At 36.1% G+C, this 16,244-nt stretch overlaps 1 protein-coding gene across 1 annotated transcript in view; it reads left to right on the forward strand.

Annotated features, from left to right (window-relative positions):
• Positions 1-16,244, forward strand: part of PCCA (propionyl-CoA carboxylase subunit alpha) — a 1,213,132-nt gene that overhangs the window by 1,193,478 nt on the left and 3,410 nt on the right. The window contains exons 22-23 of the mRNA XM_082247734.1: positions 1,070-1,210; positions 14,280-14,357. Of these exons, the coding sequence (XP_082103860.1) occupies positions 1,070-1,210; positions 14,280-14,357 (219 nt within the window). The remainder of the gene's footprint in view (positions 1-1,069; positions 1,211-14,279; positions 14,358-16,244) is intronic.

Here is a 16,244-nt window from a genome sequence, read left to right on the forward strand (position 1 = left end):
AATAACCTGACAACACTGTTTTGGAATGTGATACAGGAGATATCATACTGCTTAAGATGTACTGTTATGCATATATATCGTACATTATTTTGTATCAGCATTTATTAGTATTTTACGTGCTGTGTAAAATTAATGAGGATTTTGCATATAAAGTCCACATGAGTTCATAGAAATAATTACATTTCATATTAAAAATAGACGCATGAGGGTAATAAAATGTAATCTAGTTTATTAACTTGGATAGTTATTTAGAGTAGGGTGTCCCCAAAACATGCCAGCCTTTCAGATATAAAAACGCAGCCAAATAAAGATCAGAATTTGACTGTATATATGTTCACTTTAAATTCCCTATTGCTATCAGTTTCTCAATTCTAGATCATGTGCCAACTAACAATATTACGCAAAGAGATGTACTGCCATCTACTGGCGGTCTGGTCAAGTCAACCACACTGAAGAACAAACGTTTGGGAAAAGTCCTTGTAGGCAATATGAGCATTTCTTTGGGAGAAAAACACCAGCATAGCTCAAATGTTCTATTATGGACCAATAAGCTGGAGACATTCTAAAAGAAAAAGTTTTTGTTCTTTCACAAACATTTAATTTAAAAGTTCATTAATTCTGATTTAGAAATAATAGCCTAGTGTGGTCTTAACTCAGTTCTAGGGGAACTACACTTTTTCTTTTAAATATAAAATATAATAGAATTTAAAAATGTATATTTTATAATCTCTGAATTAATAGGGGTAATGCAATACCATGCTTTTGTGCCGTATGCGTGTATTTTTTTTTTCTAGAAAAACTCTAAAATATTTTGAAACTAAAAAAAAAAAATGTTTCAGGCTTATATTCCTTTTAACAAATAAGCTGCTGCAAAATGACATTTCCCTGCTATCAAGTGGCTAATTCCAATATAGGTGGTTTCTGTAAACCGTTTTTTTTTTCTAGAGGATTATAAATAAATGTAGAGCAGTAGAAAATACATATCTTTGTTGTACCAGCAGAATATGCAATTGCTAACCCTTCTTGCGGATATTAAATGTAATTGTTTAATTTATTTTGTTATTTTTAGTACAAACTGCAAGTACTGCCAAAGCATGCAGCTGAGCTGAACAAGTACATGCCGGAGAAGGTGGAAGAAGATACTAGTAGCATTCTGAGATCACCAATGCCTGGAACAGTGGTTGCTGTTTCTGTTAAGCCTGGGGACATGGTAAGCTATAGCAATGCATTCTAACTAAACAATATTTTGTGACATTTAATATGGACAATATCTGTATATGTTTTGTTCTCTTTTATTTCTCTTTTTTCATACTTTTTGCTTATTATGTTAATAATTTTTACTTAAATGATTAGTAGCTAGATGACAAAATAAGTAATGCTTAGCTGTATGGTGATGGATGCACATTGGCTGCAAAAAAAAAAATGAATACAGCACACCACCTTTATTTATATGACTTTTGTTTTATTACAAATAGTCATTTTCCCCCTAAAATGTAACTGTATTGTATTATATTCTAGTAAGGCACCCTATTGTGCTCCACACACGAATGTCTGCGGGTTGCTGGCAAAATGGTTGACTGTTATGATCGCCTTTTTCTGGCAACCGCTTTGTAATGAGAATGATGCAGATTAATGCTTGTGTCCCTTAGTTTACCTTGGATTTTAGATGTATGAATACTAATTTGTACTTCTGTTCTGTACCTTTTTTAAGATACTTTACCATTTTTTAAAATAATTTATTCACTTATTTTTTTTATTACATTATTTTACTGAATTTATATACCTTACCAACAGTAGACTGAGGGACTTATTAAATAAAGAGTCATTAACGGACCAAGTGTAGTACCCAATCAGGTATCAGTTTATTGCAGTAATGCCCTTTAAAGATGATTTTTGGGCTGCATATGCTGTCTTTCTTACTAAGTTCTTGCATTTGGAATCTGATCACATTAGCATAGGTATGGTAGGGCATTGTTAAACAACGTGACTGTGAATTTTATGATGCAAAAAAAAACTTTTAAAAGCTGATTTACTATTTTCACCTTACTAGCTTCACCTTTCACCTTCAAGATTGTTGGTAAATTTTCCTGAACTAAAGTGCTCAAGAGATAAAGGGAAAATGATTTGTCTAATAAATGTCCTGTCCCCTTCCCCAGTATTAGATAGTAAACTCTTCCAGCATACTGGAAAATAATGTTGATTAAGCACAGGGTTATTTTAAGTAAGCAGACCAATTAAATAGTGCTTTCATTGCAATATTAACGAAAAGGAATCTCTTTCAAAACATCAATTACTTGTGCTTTGTCTTTTTTTTAATTGGAAACGATTGCATGTTTAATTTTTAACATTGCAATATTTTCTAACATTTATATATTAAATACATTTTCAGACAATATTAACTTTATAATTTGAAACCCACCAATACTGTTGAGCTATATCAAATACATAACACTATCTATGTGGGAGTCTGCTGAACATTCTCTTTTTCAGCTTTCAAATAACTACTTGTGCTGTATTCTCAGCCATGTGACTCATATATGAGCTCATCTAGTACTGCACATTTTTAAATATTTTATTAATAGTGTATCTTTTATTTAAATAGTGAAAGAAAATGTACATATGCCACAGGACATTTTTATGTGAAGAGAAAGGGTACATGAAAATGAAAATAATAATAAAAAAGTTGAAATATATCAAAGGTTTCAGCAAGGTACAAGAGTAAAGGCAGAGGTCACCTTCTGAAACTAGAGGGTGGGAGGCTCTCGGGAAATGTGAGGAAGTACTTCAAGGGAAGGGTGATGAATTCATGCTATTTACAGTGAGAGAATTGAAATATGTTCTGAACAGACATAAAGCCATCCTAAAAGACTAAGGAACTAAAGGATATGAAATGCTCTGAATTTTCACAGCAGCCTAGGTGGGCCTCTTACATCTGTACTTTTCTATTGTCTCACAGTTTTGTATTCTAGGTCATAGGCAGAATATCCTCATGTTAACATTTTAACTGTAGGAAAGTCTTTCCAGTCACATAAAGTTCAGTTTATGCGGATGTGTGAAGAATTAAGGTTACATTTATCAAACATTAAGGATCATCATTACTGGTGGATATTTCCTGTCACCAAATCTCTGCCCTATTAATAAACATATGCTTGGTCTTTGTCCCTTTTAGTTTGCTGCTTCAAATTTAAATTGAAAAATGTTCTTTTAATATAGATATAGAAGTTGAAATGCAACCAGTTATGGGCCACTATTACAAATTGTATGCTTTATTAGGTGTAATTATAAATACAGGTTTATAGCTTTTTTTACTGCAGTTACAACCACCTAAATACATAAAATACATTAAAGTATACGTGTTTTTTAAAGTTTGCAAATTTTAATGTGTTGCAATATAACTTCCAGAAGGGTATTTGATAATGAAACTGACTGGAGTATTCTATACATGTAACTTTTTTTTATATTTATGGATTTACTGAATTCTATTGTTTTGTTCATTATAAATTACAATTTGTTTATATTTTCTTCTAAGTCGATGGTTTTGTCAAGTTGTAAAAAAAAAACAAATGAGTAACAAAACCGGTGTTAAGGCTGTTGGATGGAAAAAATTAGGGCAAGTAAATATATTTGGTAGATTGTAAGAAAATGTATTTGAGTCAGCTAACCTAAACCATTAGCTGATGTCATTTGGGAGGAATATGTAAAAGGCCCAGCCTTGGCATGCAAATGAAAATACCACACCTTCTTACTCACTGTGGGACATTTACATTTGGTTTTTCTTTCTTTCATACAAGAACCACTTTTCTATCTTTTGTAAAGAGTAGCACAATTGTGAGAAAATGCCACTTTCTTAATATCAAGGTGTCACTATCATGTTAAATAAACATTTAAGTTTAAATATTTCTTCTTTATACACTTCCTAAGAAAAGACTAGAAAGCAGACTGTAAAAAATTGATTCACCTTATCACACATTGTGTGAAACCCATTTCTTCTGCTTACAGACAGTAGGAGATTCAAACAGTCAGCATGCCTGAGTGCAGCAGAACAGAATGCTTTTGAATTGTTGTTATGTTTAAGGCAGTGGTCTCCAAGTCGTTCATGGTCTTTAATATCGATTTAATGAAGGCGCACAGTGCATCCAATCAGTGGACTAGAAGCTGAGGGTGTACTTCTGTCTAGGCTGACTATGGACTAAATAAAATAATCGATAGTTGAAAACTTTCCCCAAAGGAGTTTCTTACAAAGTTTCCATTCTACTGGAAATCGATTTACCATATGCATGTAATCAGTTTTTCTTTCTTTATTGCATTTATGAAGGTAGTTCATTGTAAATTTACTTACGCTGGCCATACACATGGCAATTCGCTAGCAGTTTACACTAGTTTTTTTTAGCATATACAAATAGATCAAGGCATCCTACCACCAGCAGTTGTTAATTTATGTAGCAGAGATGTTGGCTTGACCCATTTAACTGTTTTGTGAAAGTGGTTAAAATTGCTAGCAAATGCATTTATGTGTATGACCAGCTTTAAAATCGTTCAGCAAACCTTTCTTTAACATGCAGAGCCAAAGATGATACAATTTTCTCCTGGTTGCAGGAAAGAGAACTGCTTGATTACCTCATCAACACAGTTAGTGTTCCCTGCTATTGTGTTTTAGCGGGCGGGAAGCCTTCCACGTCTGCAGAACACAATGATTGCTGCTGGTGGCTATAGCTGCCAACAGTAATCACATGCAAACAATCCGACAAGCTGGTTTTACTGAAGTTGATCAATGGATCGATTTCAGTACAACCAGCCCGCCCATAGATAAATCAAATTTTGACCAGTTCCTGCTGAACCAGATGAGATTTGATTCATCTATGACTGACTTAAGGGTAACATACTTGTAAAAGTAAGGCTGCAAAATAAATATTAATAGTGTCTTAGGGTTGTGTTGATCATTGCTATCTTATAATTTTTTCATTTTCTTTAGATGAAAGAGTTATTCATTCAGTTTTATGTCCTATCCTGGAATACACTAATGGTGTAGAGACCTATTGGTTCTAGGTTTTTTATTTGTGCATAGCTCACACAAGTTGATTGTAGTGCCATAAAAGAAAAGGCTATGCACTAAATTAAGCTGAGAGATTCTCTTTAACAGCATTGTTTGTAGTCTTTGGCACCACGGAGAAGCTTTCAGTCCACCCTGTTTTTATTTAGAGTTTTGTGTGGATCACAGACCTATTAGCCTCTAAATATAACATAACTTTAGACTTGGATATTGTATGAAAACTGTGATTGTGTGTGTTTGTGCATTGGTATCAGTTATCTGTGTTGTCAGCTTATGATTACTGAGCTTGAACTCTGCCTTGAATTTTATCATACACGAACAGATTTGAAATAGTCACAGTGTTCAAAGCCATAGGCAAACCACAGAGATGAGGTGATTTAGATGGTCCTTCTGCCAAAACATCTTCCTCTGAAAGATCTTTCCAAAAAAAATGGTATGGTTGTTTCAGCTGAACATGCACGCAAGCTTATGAACTGAGCAGGACCCTTGGCATTGGTGTTATCTTTGGATACCAAAAGCTGTTGGGAGGAATCTAACAAATATACTATACACCAAATAATTTGGTCTAATTGCCTGCGCTTACAGAGCCTGAGCACCTCTCCTATGGGTCATATGCAGCAGGTAAACCGCCACAGCTCTAAACAAGAGTAACAGAACTCGCATAGAAAGCCATGCAAACCAAATAGCAATTCAGAGGTGAGACTGAAGGATTTAGAATCCAACTCAACTCTAGCAATCATGGCTAGCAGAACATGTTGATGTTGCAAAATATCTTAAACTCAAGATTCAGTACCTTTAAAGATTTAAAACCTCTTGGAAGTCCCTTGCAATAAATTTCTAGATATTTTATAATTTAAATACATTTAGATGTTTACCATGCTTTGACTGAAGTTCTAATGAAGCTAACTACGACTTGCATGAAATACCTAAATTAATATTCTTAAAAAGGTTTATCTGCTCTATTGACATGGGCTGCAGCTTGTTCAAAAGCATTGTGTATAGCAAGCTTTTACAAAGAATTTGAAAAGCTTTCAAGCCCAGTATAGTTATACTGAAAATCAGCTGGTTCAGCAAGTATTGGCTGTTTTTCGGTACATGTATTCCGCTGTCTGTTGAAGAAAAGCTGGTCTAACGGCCAGCTTCTGTTGAACAGTCTTGATGGAAAACCAGCATTCGATCAGCACTTGCAGCTAATGGCCCACAACTATCACATGGTACCTGGGCCAATCACAGTACACATTTAGCATGTGATATCTATGGGACAATCACAGAGCACAATAGTAATCTTAGCCATTATAAATGTGTAACTAATTCATGACAGTTCAAAACATTGTTATAACAGTGATTAAAGTGTAAAAAATCCCAGATCAAACCCCCCCCCCCCCCCCAAAGTAGTACAGTGTCACTATGAAGACATTGAACTACTCTGATAAAACTACTCTGATAAAAGAATGTTGAAAAAAAAGAAAAAACTGCTAAAACAATGTCAAACTTTATTTTTTTATTTTAATTTTTTTAACATACTCTCGCCAGTCATTATCCCTGATCACGCCACACCAGTCATATGTTACGCTGTATTGCACTGGTGACAGTATGTAAAAAAAAATTTATTTCATTTCTCTATTTTCTAAAAAATTAACACTTTAAAAATACCTCAGACTGTCTTCTTTCCAAAAAGGGGTAATTTTGGGGGGCATTCTAAGGGCTCCATTAACTTAGATAGGACATCCGTACATCAGGACTCATCAGTTTCCAAATGTAAATACCATCGTTTGTATACGCTGTAACTTTCACTTTTTTACCAAAGACATGTAGAAGAACACATTTTAACCTAAGTTCATGAAGAAATTTGATTTTTTTTGGATATGTTTTAGATCAGAAAGTAGAAAATATTCGGGGGGGGGGGGTTCAAAATTTGCAGTCTTTTTTTCATTTATATAGCAAATAAATACCACCAAAAGAAAGCTATATTTGTGTGAAAAAAAATATAAATTTCATTTGTGTACTGTGTTGCATGACGGCGCAATTGCCAGTTAACCACTTTAAGACCAGAAGATTTGACCCCCTTCCTGACCAGGCCCTATTTTGCGATTCGGCACTGTGTTACTTTAACGGACAATTGCGCGGTTGTGTGATGCTGTACCCAAATAAAATTGACGTCCTTTTTTTTCCCACAAATAGAGCTTTCTCTTGGTGGTATTTGATCACCTGTGCGATTTTTAATTTTTGTGCTATAAGCAAAAAAATAGCGACAATTTTGAAAAAAAAAACAATATTTTTTACATTCTGCTATAGAACATTCCCCAAAAAAAATTATAAAATCAAAATTTGTTTAACATTTTAAGCCAATTTGTTTTCTGCTATATATTTTTGGTAAAAAAAAATCGCAATAAGCGTATTTTGATTGGTTTGCGCAAAAGTTATCGCATTTACTAACTACGGGAAAGATTTAGGTCATTTTTATTGTTTTTTTTTTTTTTTTTACTAGTAATGGCGGTGATCTGTGATTTTTTTGCAGGACTGCGACATTGTGGTGGGCAGATCGGACCCCTAACTGACATTTTTGACACTTTTGGGGGGACCAGTGACATTACTACAGTAATCAGTGCTATAAATATGCACTGTTACTGTAATAATGACACTGGCAGGGAAGGAGTTAACCCTATGGATCAAAGGGTTAAATGTATGCCTCATGCTTACTTACGTGTGGGGGGTTCTGTGTGACAGACAGAGATCGCAGGTTCAGCTATGCAGGAATCCTGTGATCTCTCCCTGTCTGTCACTGAGAAGCTCCGCCTGCATTGTTTACATAAGCAGGCGGGTCTTCTCACACTTTCCCCGACGATTGGGGAAGGGAGGCGGCGATCGCTGCCTCTCCTCCTCCGGCCCGACTCCCGCTGTGTCTAAACACCGCAAGAGCGAACCTCCGGCGGTGCGCGCGTGCCACCGAGACCACTAGAAGTTCAGCGATGTAGGTTTACTTCGCTGGACCCAGGGGAGCCGCACTGCCACAGTAGGATTACTGTCGGCAGTCGGCAAGTGGTTAAAGTATTACAGTGCAGAATATCAAAAAAATGGCCTGGTCATTAAGGAGAGTAAAAGCTCCTGGAGGTCAAGTGGTTAAATAAGCTGCTAGAAGGCTTCAGTAGGAGGCTGAAAGCCAGCACTTCCATTTTAAACATCCTTGCACTGAAGACTAAAGTTGGTTTTAGGCCTAATTTACACTTGTGGCTAGGGGGCAGGTTCAGTTGTGGTTTGATGTCACCCCTTAACTTATTCAAGTAAATGGGGCCACACGACAACCACCGTGCACTGCACGTGCTTGTAGTGCAGGCTTACAAGGTTAAAACTGGCAGTGATATGATGTTATATTGCCTTCCATTCACTTGTCAAATGCTCTCTGAAAAGTGATCTGCTGCAGATCTCGTCAAGGCTCAACCTTTACTCTCTCTCTCTCTCTCTCTCTCTATATATATATATATATATATATATATATATAAATGACAGTAGCAAGAGTCCAACTGTGGAGTAGAAAAATCCTTCTTAGGACTTAGAGCAATTTCAAGACTGTCCTGGATATCACTGGTGGGACTATTGACAGCAAGTGCAGTTGCACTAAATTGGGTTGTTTGGTGCAGTCTTAACATGGTAGTGCTGAAGATAATTTATGCTGTATGTTTTTTTTTTTTTTTTTTGCAGGTGAAAATAGATTGTTACAAAATAGTGCTGAAGATAAATTTAGCTGTATCTATTTTTTCTTTTTTTATTTGTAGCAGGTGAAAATAGATTGATCACGATTGATCCCTTATATAGCTATTTTTTTTCTACCTGTAAATTAATTTACATTTTTTATACAATGTTTGTATTTTGGGGCACACTCATTTCTTCTTTTACTCATTGTTTTTTTTTTCTCCAATTGGTTTATGCGTATTTCATATAGTACAGCTGGTGTTGTTAAAAGAGGCCCTTGTGATCTTGAAGGATTGGTATATTGTAGTTTGCAGATACTAAGTTGGGCATTCAGGCCTTCTTTTCTAATCTCTAGTCATATTGAGTGTTTCTGTCCAAGTTTTCATCTTATAGATCTGTATTTTTGTCTGTGCTACCAAGTAACACAAAGTGACAGCTGCTTTCTAATCCTGTTAGCAGCCATCTTAATCGAATGTCATGACAAATCTTATCCTCCCACCTACTCCATTTGAGCTGGAGAATTGTGTTCAGAAACATGTTTAGATGGGACACAGACAACATGCATTGAGCAGACATTGACATCCAATTATTTTTGGATTTGTGTGTCTTCCTATAAAGCAGACCAGTGTTACTTTCCAGTAAAAGATACCAGTGGAAAAAAAAAAGAAGCATATTTTTGTGTGTATTTACAGATACAATCTCAGAACAATACTCAGCATAGTATCATCTATGATGCCAGCATCACGTTTAGAAGTTGTAATTGTAGTTTAAACATAAAGACGAAGCAGATTCATTTTTGGTCAGTTGTGACTGCTTGTTTCTAGGCAACAGTCTGTAATTCATAAAAGCCTGAACAGGTGGATGCAGATAGGAGGCCTTGCAGGATATCTCTTCAATTCTAGTTCTAGCACAAAATAATCTATGGTGATAGCTTGGTAGAAAAAAAAACATCTGAACCAGAATTATAAGCAAAATAATCAGGAACTAGGGGATTTTAACCCAGATATAATTCAGACATATTACAGCACGGTAGTGTCTATTAATAATTATTAATATATATATATATATATATATATATAATCTGCAGATTAGGGATCAACCAATATCGTTTTTCAGGGCCGATGCCAATAGCTAATATTAGGTACTGGTATTCTGCACATTTAAAGTTTTTATTTTTACACTGTTCTTTTAATTTTTTTTTTTTATCACTTTTATTGCTGTCACAAAGAATGTAAACATCCCTTGTGACAGTAATAGGCAGTGACAGGTACTCTTTATGGAGGGATCTGGGGTCAGTAAGACCCTCCTCTCACGCCGAGTTTGGCTGTTTTGAATACTGTAATTTTTTTAAAAGCTGTCGGTACAACCACTTGAAGCAATATCGGCAAGTTTGTGGCTGATACCGATACTTCAAAATAAGTTAATATCAGCCTCTGATAATCGTCCCCACCGATAATCGGTCGATCCCGACTGCAGATCATATTAATATGAAATCATATAGTGATTAAGATATGAATGTTATAAGGTAAGATAAGCAGAATGATTTCCATGTTAATATTTGTAATGAACACTGCACAACACAGAGTGTTTATATTCCAAATGCCTTCATTTGGACAAGCAGTTAAGGTGGAGTCAAGGAAAAAAAATTATCATTGGGTGAGATTACACATTCATTTTCTGTTATCAGTTATGCAATGTTTTTAACACTTAGGTTTACATTTATAAAGCACTGAATCTGATATTCACCAAACTTTTATTGCAGGTGAATCTTCCTGGTGCATGTGCTGCAAACCACATTGATTGATCACTACTCAATGTTTGGCGAACGTAACATTTGCAGCTATACAAAAACATCCCTAGTCGTTTAATAGACAAAAAGATATCTGAACATTACATCACTGTGTTATGTATGTCTGCGATTCCGCAATGTTCCAAGAATTTTTAACCTATTTTTATTTGGCTCCTTTGTTATAAGAAACTAGTTAGTCTAAGTATTTTTTTTCAATCAATACCTGGAGCAGTTAGTTAATTCTAATTCAATGCACATATGTTAAAAAAAAAAGTGACTATTAGTTGGAGCTTGTGTCAATGAGCTGAGAATTTATTCACGGTCCAAGATACATAATAAAATCTTGCACCTGTGCACCCCCCTCAAAAACTGTAATTGAAGGATTTCCACTTTTGAAGGAAAATCAGCAGGGATGATATTGATCCGTCTTTTTAGGGGGCCAGAGTGCAGCAGAAGGTGATACTGTGGAAGGCCACCACAAGCCCTCTGTTTTTCTGCCAAATTAGGCAGAAGGCTGACAGTGTAAGAGAACAAAAGAAGGGTTCTATTTCACACTGCAGATTTATCCCAACCGTCTCCTCACACCCCCCCTTAAAAATGTTATTTTTTTACCTAGTGATTTCATAATGGTTTGGTGCTTAGTCTTGCATTGAAACAGTTACTGTTGAAATAGGCAGGAAACAGTTTTGTTTTAATTGCTAAAATGATTCGGAAGTGCTTCGTGTGCTGCTTCTATACAGCAGGTGCTGTGCATTAATTGGCCTGTGCAGGCCTGACCCAAGGTCCCTTGCAGCGGGCCCAATTTTACGCAGAGTTAAAATAGCTTATTTATTATATTGTATAACCTGGCGTACATGATGTTTGCTTGCACGTATTTTATTTCATGGTCTGCAATTTCTAATGTCATGTGGGTTTGGAAACCTGTGTTTCTTTGGTAATGTACTAGCAGCAGGTAAGCTCTAAATACCATCCATCAGAAGCTAATTTTTTTTACCAAGATACTCTAATGACTGATGAACCTGTCTTTAGTACGAATGTTTAGCACAGTAGAGAGCCATATGCCACTGGCACGGTTTCCTGTGCTTTTCTCAGTATTACTGCTGAACAGATTAGGTAAATTTGAAATACTCTAACTTTATAATATATCTATAATTTTCCTTTTTTTAAAATTGCAGCACTAAAATCTCTAGCACAAATAACTGATAACATCTTTATAATGCAAATGCACAGCTTCTATAATTATCTATAACTGTTCCTGCGTAGCCTTAAAAGGAATGGCATCATGCTTTGTTGCTTCCTGTCTGCTCCAAGCAGACCTGTGCACATTAGAAGTCCCTCCCCTGTGTGGGAAGAGCACAGCTGTTACTGTAAATCTCATCCAGTAACTGTATCACCCCATTTTCTGACTCTGAAGGATGAAATTGAGAAATAGAGCACTGTGCAGTCATCCTTTACGTCTGCAATTTTAGCTCTTGCATTAGATTTTCATGCTTTTATTCCAAAGCAAATAGCACTGGGCAAGCAACAGAGCTTATGATAAATGTCCACCATTCTCTTCCATGCCTTTTATATCCTGTGTCTCAGGTTTTGCTGGCCACCTCACTAAATTAGAACAGAGGTAGGGAGGGGGTTCTTAAATGTAACTGTGATGGCTTTCCTGCGGCACATCGATGCCACATAAGAAAACCTCCAAAAAGTTGTCAGGTGCTTTAATTAGAAATGGAAAAAAAAAAGTATACATCATTAACACAACAAAGTCAATGATGGGCTTGAAGATAAGTCTCCTGGGAAGACCTTCTTTAAAAATGAAAGGGACTTGATAGATTTCCATATCATTTATAACTCCCCTAATTGCATTTGGAAGGCTTGCCAATAAAATAGAAAATTGGCAGCGTATATCCATTATAGTAATTTTGCCAACAATGGCAAGCAGCTGGCTTTACTGGGTTTTATTTCCCACCACCCATAATTAATCATCAGCTGGAGATGTCTGAAACTTAAGATTGTGGCAGTGCCGTGTCACATCCAAACTTCCTTAAAACACTAAAATTGGTTGACTATACAGATTGACGGTTCCTTCAAGCTAATGCATTGCGGTTCAAGGCAGACTGCTGCCTAATGAGTGTTACTTTGATAATCGGATGTGAAGGTGACCTACGACCCTCCATGTCAAAGGAGAGGATACAGCAAGCTGGATGAAAGATACAGGACGGAGATCTGCAAACTTTATACCAATTAGACAAGGAGTACAGAATACATCAGTGCAGTTTGGGTTTATCAGAGAGACTTGTAAGGCTTGTGACCATTTTGTAGGAGTAGCTCTGAAAACAGCCTGTCATAGCAATTTGGGCTGTGACCAGTGATCTCATTTTTTTCCCCTTTGTAGAATGTAACTCTAGGAGTGCAGTAAGTTGCTCCCTAACTATAAGTTTTTGTATGTCTTCTCTTTTTTTTTTTTTGCTTTTCAGGAGTGGTTGGTCACAGTGTTATAATTTAGGAATGTCTTTTTTTGTATGTAATTTTTTTACAGTACCACTACTATTTTACTACGGTTTTTGAGCCTGATACATATTCAACTATTTTCGGTTTAATGTGCTTGAACAAATTATTGAACTAGTTGTATTTATTTTATTTTATTAAGAATATGCTCTGGCAATAGTATGACTATTGCCAGAGCAGTGCATGCATATTGTCTCACTTAAAAACAAAATTAAACAAGCATTTTATATTGATATACTCATTTTTACTTGAGCCAGCACTGTCAAAATGCAACATACAGTCACCCCCCATGCTAAAGTCACTGGGGTAAAGCAGTCAAAAAAATGCAATTGTCTCTTGATAACAATAGGAAATATTAATGCTTTCCAATATCTTTCTCTTGATTAAAAAGAGTAAAGATGCATCCTGGTCAAACAAGAGTGTAAGTGACATTATCTACATTAATAGGGTGGAGTTAGTGGCCCATTGAAAGCTAATGTAAAAGTAAATCTCAATCAAAAATGATCAGTTACGGGTGGAGTATGTTGTGCCAAATTATTCATACAGTAGATGTGCAGAGCTTGCAACTCAATAGAGATCTTGCCACCAGAGTCCCTGAGAAATATAACTAACAATTCTTATTTTTAGCCTGTACCAAAACTTAAATATAGATTTTAGGTAATCTGTTTAAAGTTTACATCACAAACTCTAGGTTCTATCTGTGTATTGACAGGGGCCTCATAGGTTATGACTGTAGCAGATTTGGATAAGAGTAGTGTGGACAAATAACACCTTCAACGTATGTTCAGTAAGTCCCATCTTCCAGGCCAGCATGAGATCTCACATTTCCATTGCAAACACCCAGGAAATGCTAATTAAAGCTTCATCTCCAGACATTTCACAAACTCTTCAATGTGTCACTCATTTGTTGGCTTTCTTCATAACTGCTGGTTTAGGAATAAAATACCGTTTCCTATGCAGAACAGATTTGTGTTGCTTTAATATTATGATTTTCTGTATGAATGCTGCCAGATAATTTATGCGCATTCCTGAATTCATAAAATATTCAATTTCTCAATTGGACAAGAGTTCTATATGTACTTCATACTGCAAGGTAAGATTTTATAGAACTATTCTGTAGGTTTTTATGAAGATTTGATACTTGGTCGTGTTATAACTTGCTTTCTACTGAGATCTGATACATCTTTAGTTATTGCATACAATGTTTTATGTTCTGTATGTCTAAAATTCAGTACAATTTTACTGTGATAGGTGTCAGAGGGGCAAGAGATCTGTGTAATTGAAGCTATGAAGATGCAGAACAGTATGACAGCTGCTAAAACTGCCAAGGTAATGTTTGATCTTAAATTTGACTAAAAGTACTGGTAATTTCCTCTCTTATGAGATATGTTGTATTTTGTAACTGAGTGTTTGAAGCTGGAAAAGAAAAAAATTGTATTGTTGTCTGTAACATTCAGTCAAGGTTGACTTGCTGTTAGAAAATGAAAAGTGGGATGAAATTGTTTTAGACAATTTCTTAAATCTGATTTCTATATATTAGAAAAGGTTTAGAGAGTAGACAGAAAAAATCGAACATCATTACATTGTAAATATTCCTAAAACTCATTCAGCTAACATTCACACAGGATCCCAGATGTAGAAGAAAAACCAATGTTGATCGGTCAGACCGCAAACAATAGAAGTCATCAGGCAGCCACCTAAATGCATTCACTTTCCATATTTTACCTGCTTAGTAAATACTATATGAACCTTTTTTTTGAGGGCTCAGGGGAACTGCCTTGATCATAAACTCCTGACAAAGAGACCCTGTTGCCGGGTCATTAATTTTTAACAATTTTTAAAGCGCTTGTAAAGGTTCATTTTTTTTTAGAAAAAAAAAAAACAAACGCATTATACTTACCTGCTCTGTGCAAGGGTTTTGCACAGAGCAGCCCCGATCCCCCTCTTCTGGGGTGTCCTTCCGATGCTCCTTCCCTTCATCGGTTGCCCCCATGGAAAGTCGCTTTTTGATTGACAGCAGCAGAAGCCATTGGCTCCCGCTGTTATCAATCTGTCTGAGGAGAGAGACAGCGGCTAGAGCCACTGGGCTCGTGCACATTGCTGGATCAGATGGACTCAGGTAAGAAAAAGGGGTCTCTGGGGACAGCTGCAGCAAAGGTGATTTTTCACCTTAATGCATAGAATGAATTCCCAAGAATAGGTGTGCCAAGCTTGTAGCATCATACTCAAAAAGACTTGAGGCTGTAATTGGTGCCAAAGGTGCTTCAACAAAGTATTGAGCAGACTGTGAATACTTATGTACATAATATTTTTTTTGTTTTTTATTTTTAATAAATTTGCGAAGATTTCAAACAAACTTCTGTCAGGCTGTCATGGAGTATTGTCTGTAGAATTTGGAGGAAAATAATGAAATGAATCCATTTTGGAATAAGCCTGTACAATAACAAAATGTGGAAAAAGTGAAGCGCTGTGAATATTTTCCGGATGCACTGTATGTGCTGCAGTGCACTGCTAAAACATATCGTAATGCTTTTTTTTTTTACTTTTTTTTAATTATATTCATCGCTCTGCACAACAGCACAGTGAATTGTCAAATTGAATGTCCAGACATATACTTGAGAAACTCGCATCACAGTGGTAAAGTGCTCAGGACTCCTCTGCCAGGCATGTGCACCAAGAAACGTACCTTACCTTTGTGATGTGACCTTCTCACATAGGATATACAGTATACTCTGATGTATGGTGTCATCAGCTGGTGTCTGCTGTGCAATGGGAATATTGCATGTTCATTGGTAGAAGCAGTGCACTCTATATAGATATACATAGTGCAGCTAATTCCTTACATATTCTTTCAAGCACAAAAAAGAGGCCTATTTTTGAAGGCTTTTCCCTATTCTTGATCAAGCCGATTAGACCTTATATAATGATTAGCCCAACTCAGGGAGGTTATTCCCTACTCTTGATCATTTTGCTACCTTGTACCCTATCAAAGGGGTTTTTAAGAGGTAAAGAACTGTTCCTTTGCCATTTTTGCATTAAAGGTTTTTTCCCTGCCCCATGTCAAAAGAGGGGGAAGTGAGACATCTATTCACAGTTGGTCCACCCTAGAACAAAGACATCCGGGCCTTTTTGTTTCACTTTTCCCTTTGGAGAGATATGCAATATATATATATATAGATATAGATATACAGTGCCTTGCGAAAGTATTCGGCCCCC

This window comes from Pelophylax lessonae (assembly GCF_965119305.1).
Source record: "Pelophylax lessonae genome assembly, chromosome: 2".
Classification (NCBI taxonomy): Eukaryota; Metazoa; Chordata; class Amphibia; order Anura; family Ranidae; genus Pelophylax; species Pelophylax lessonae.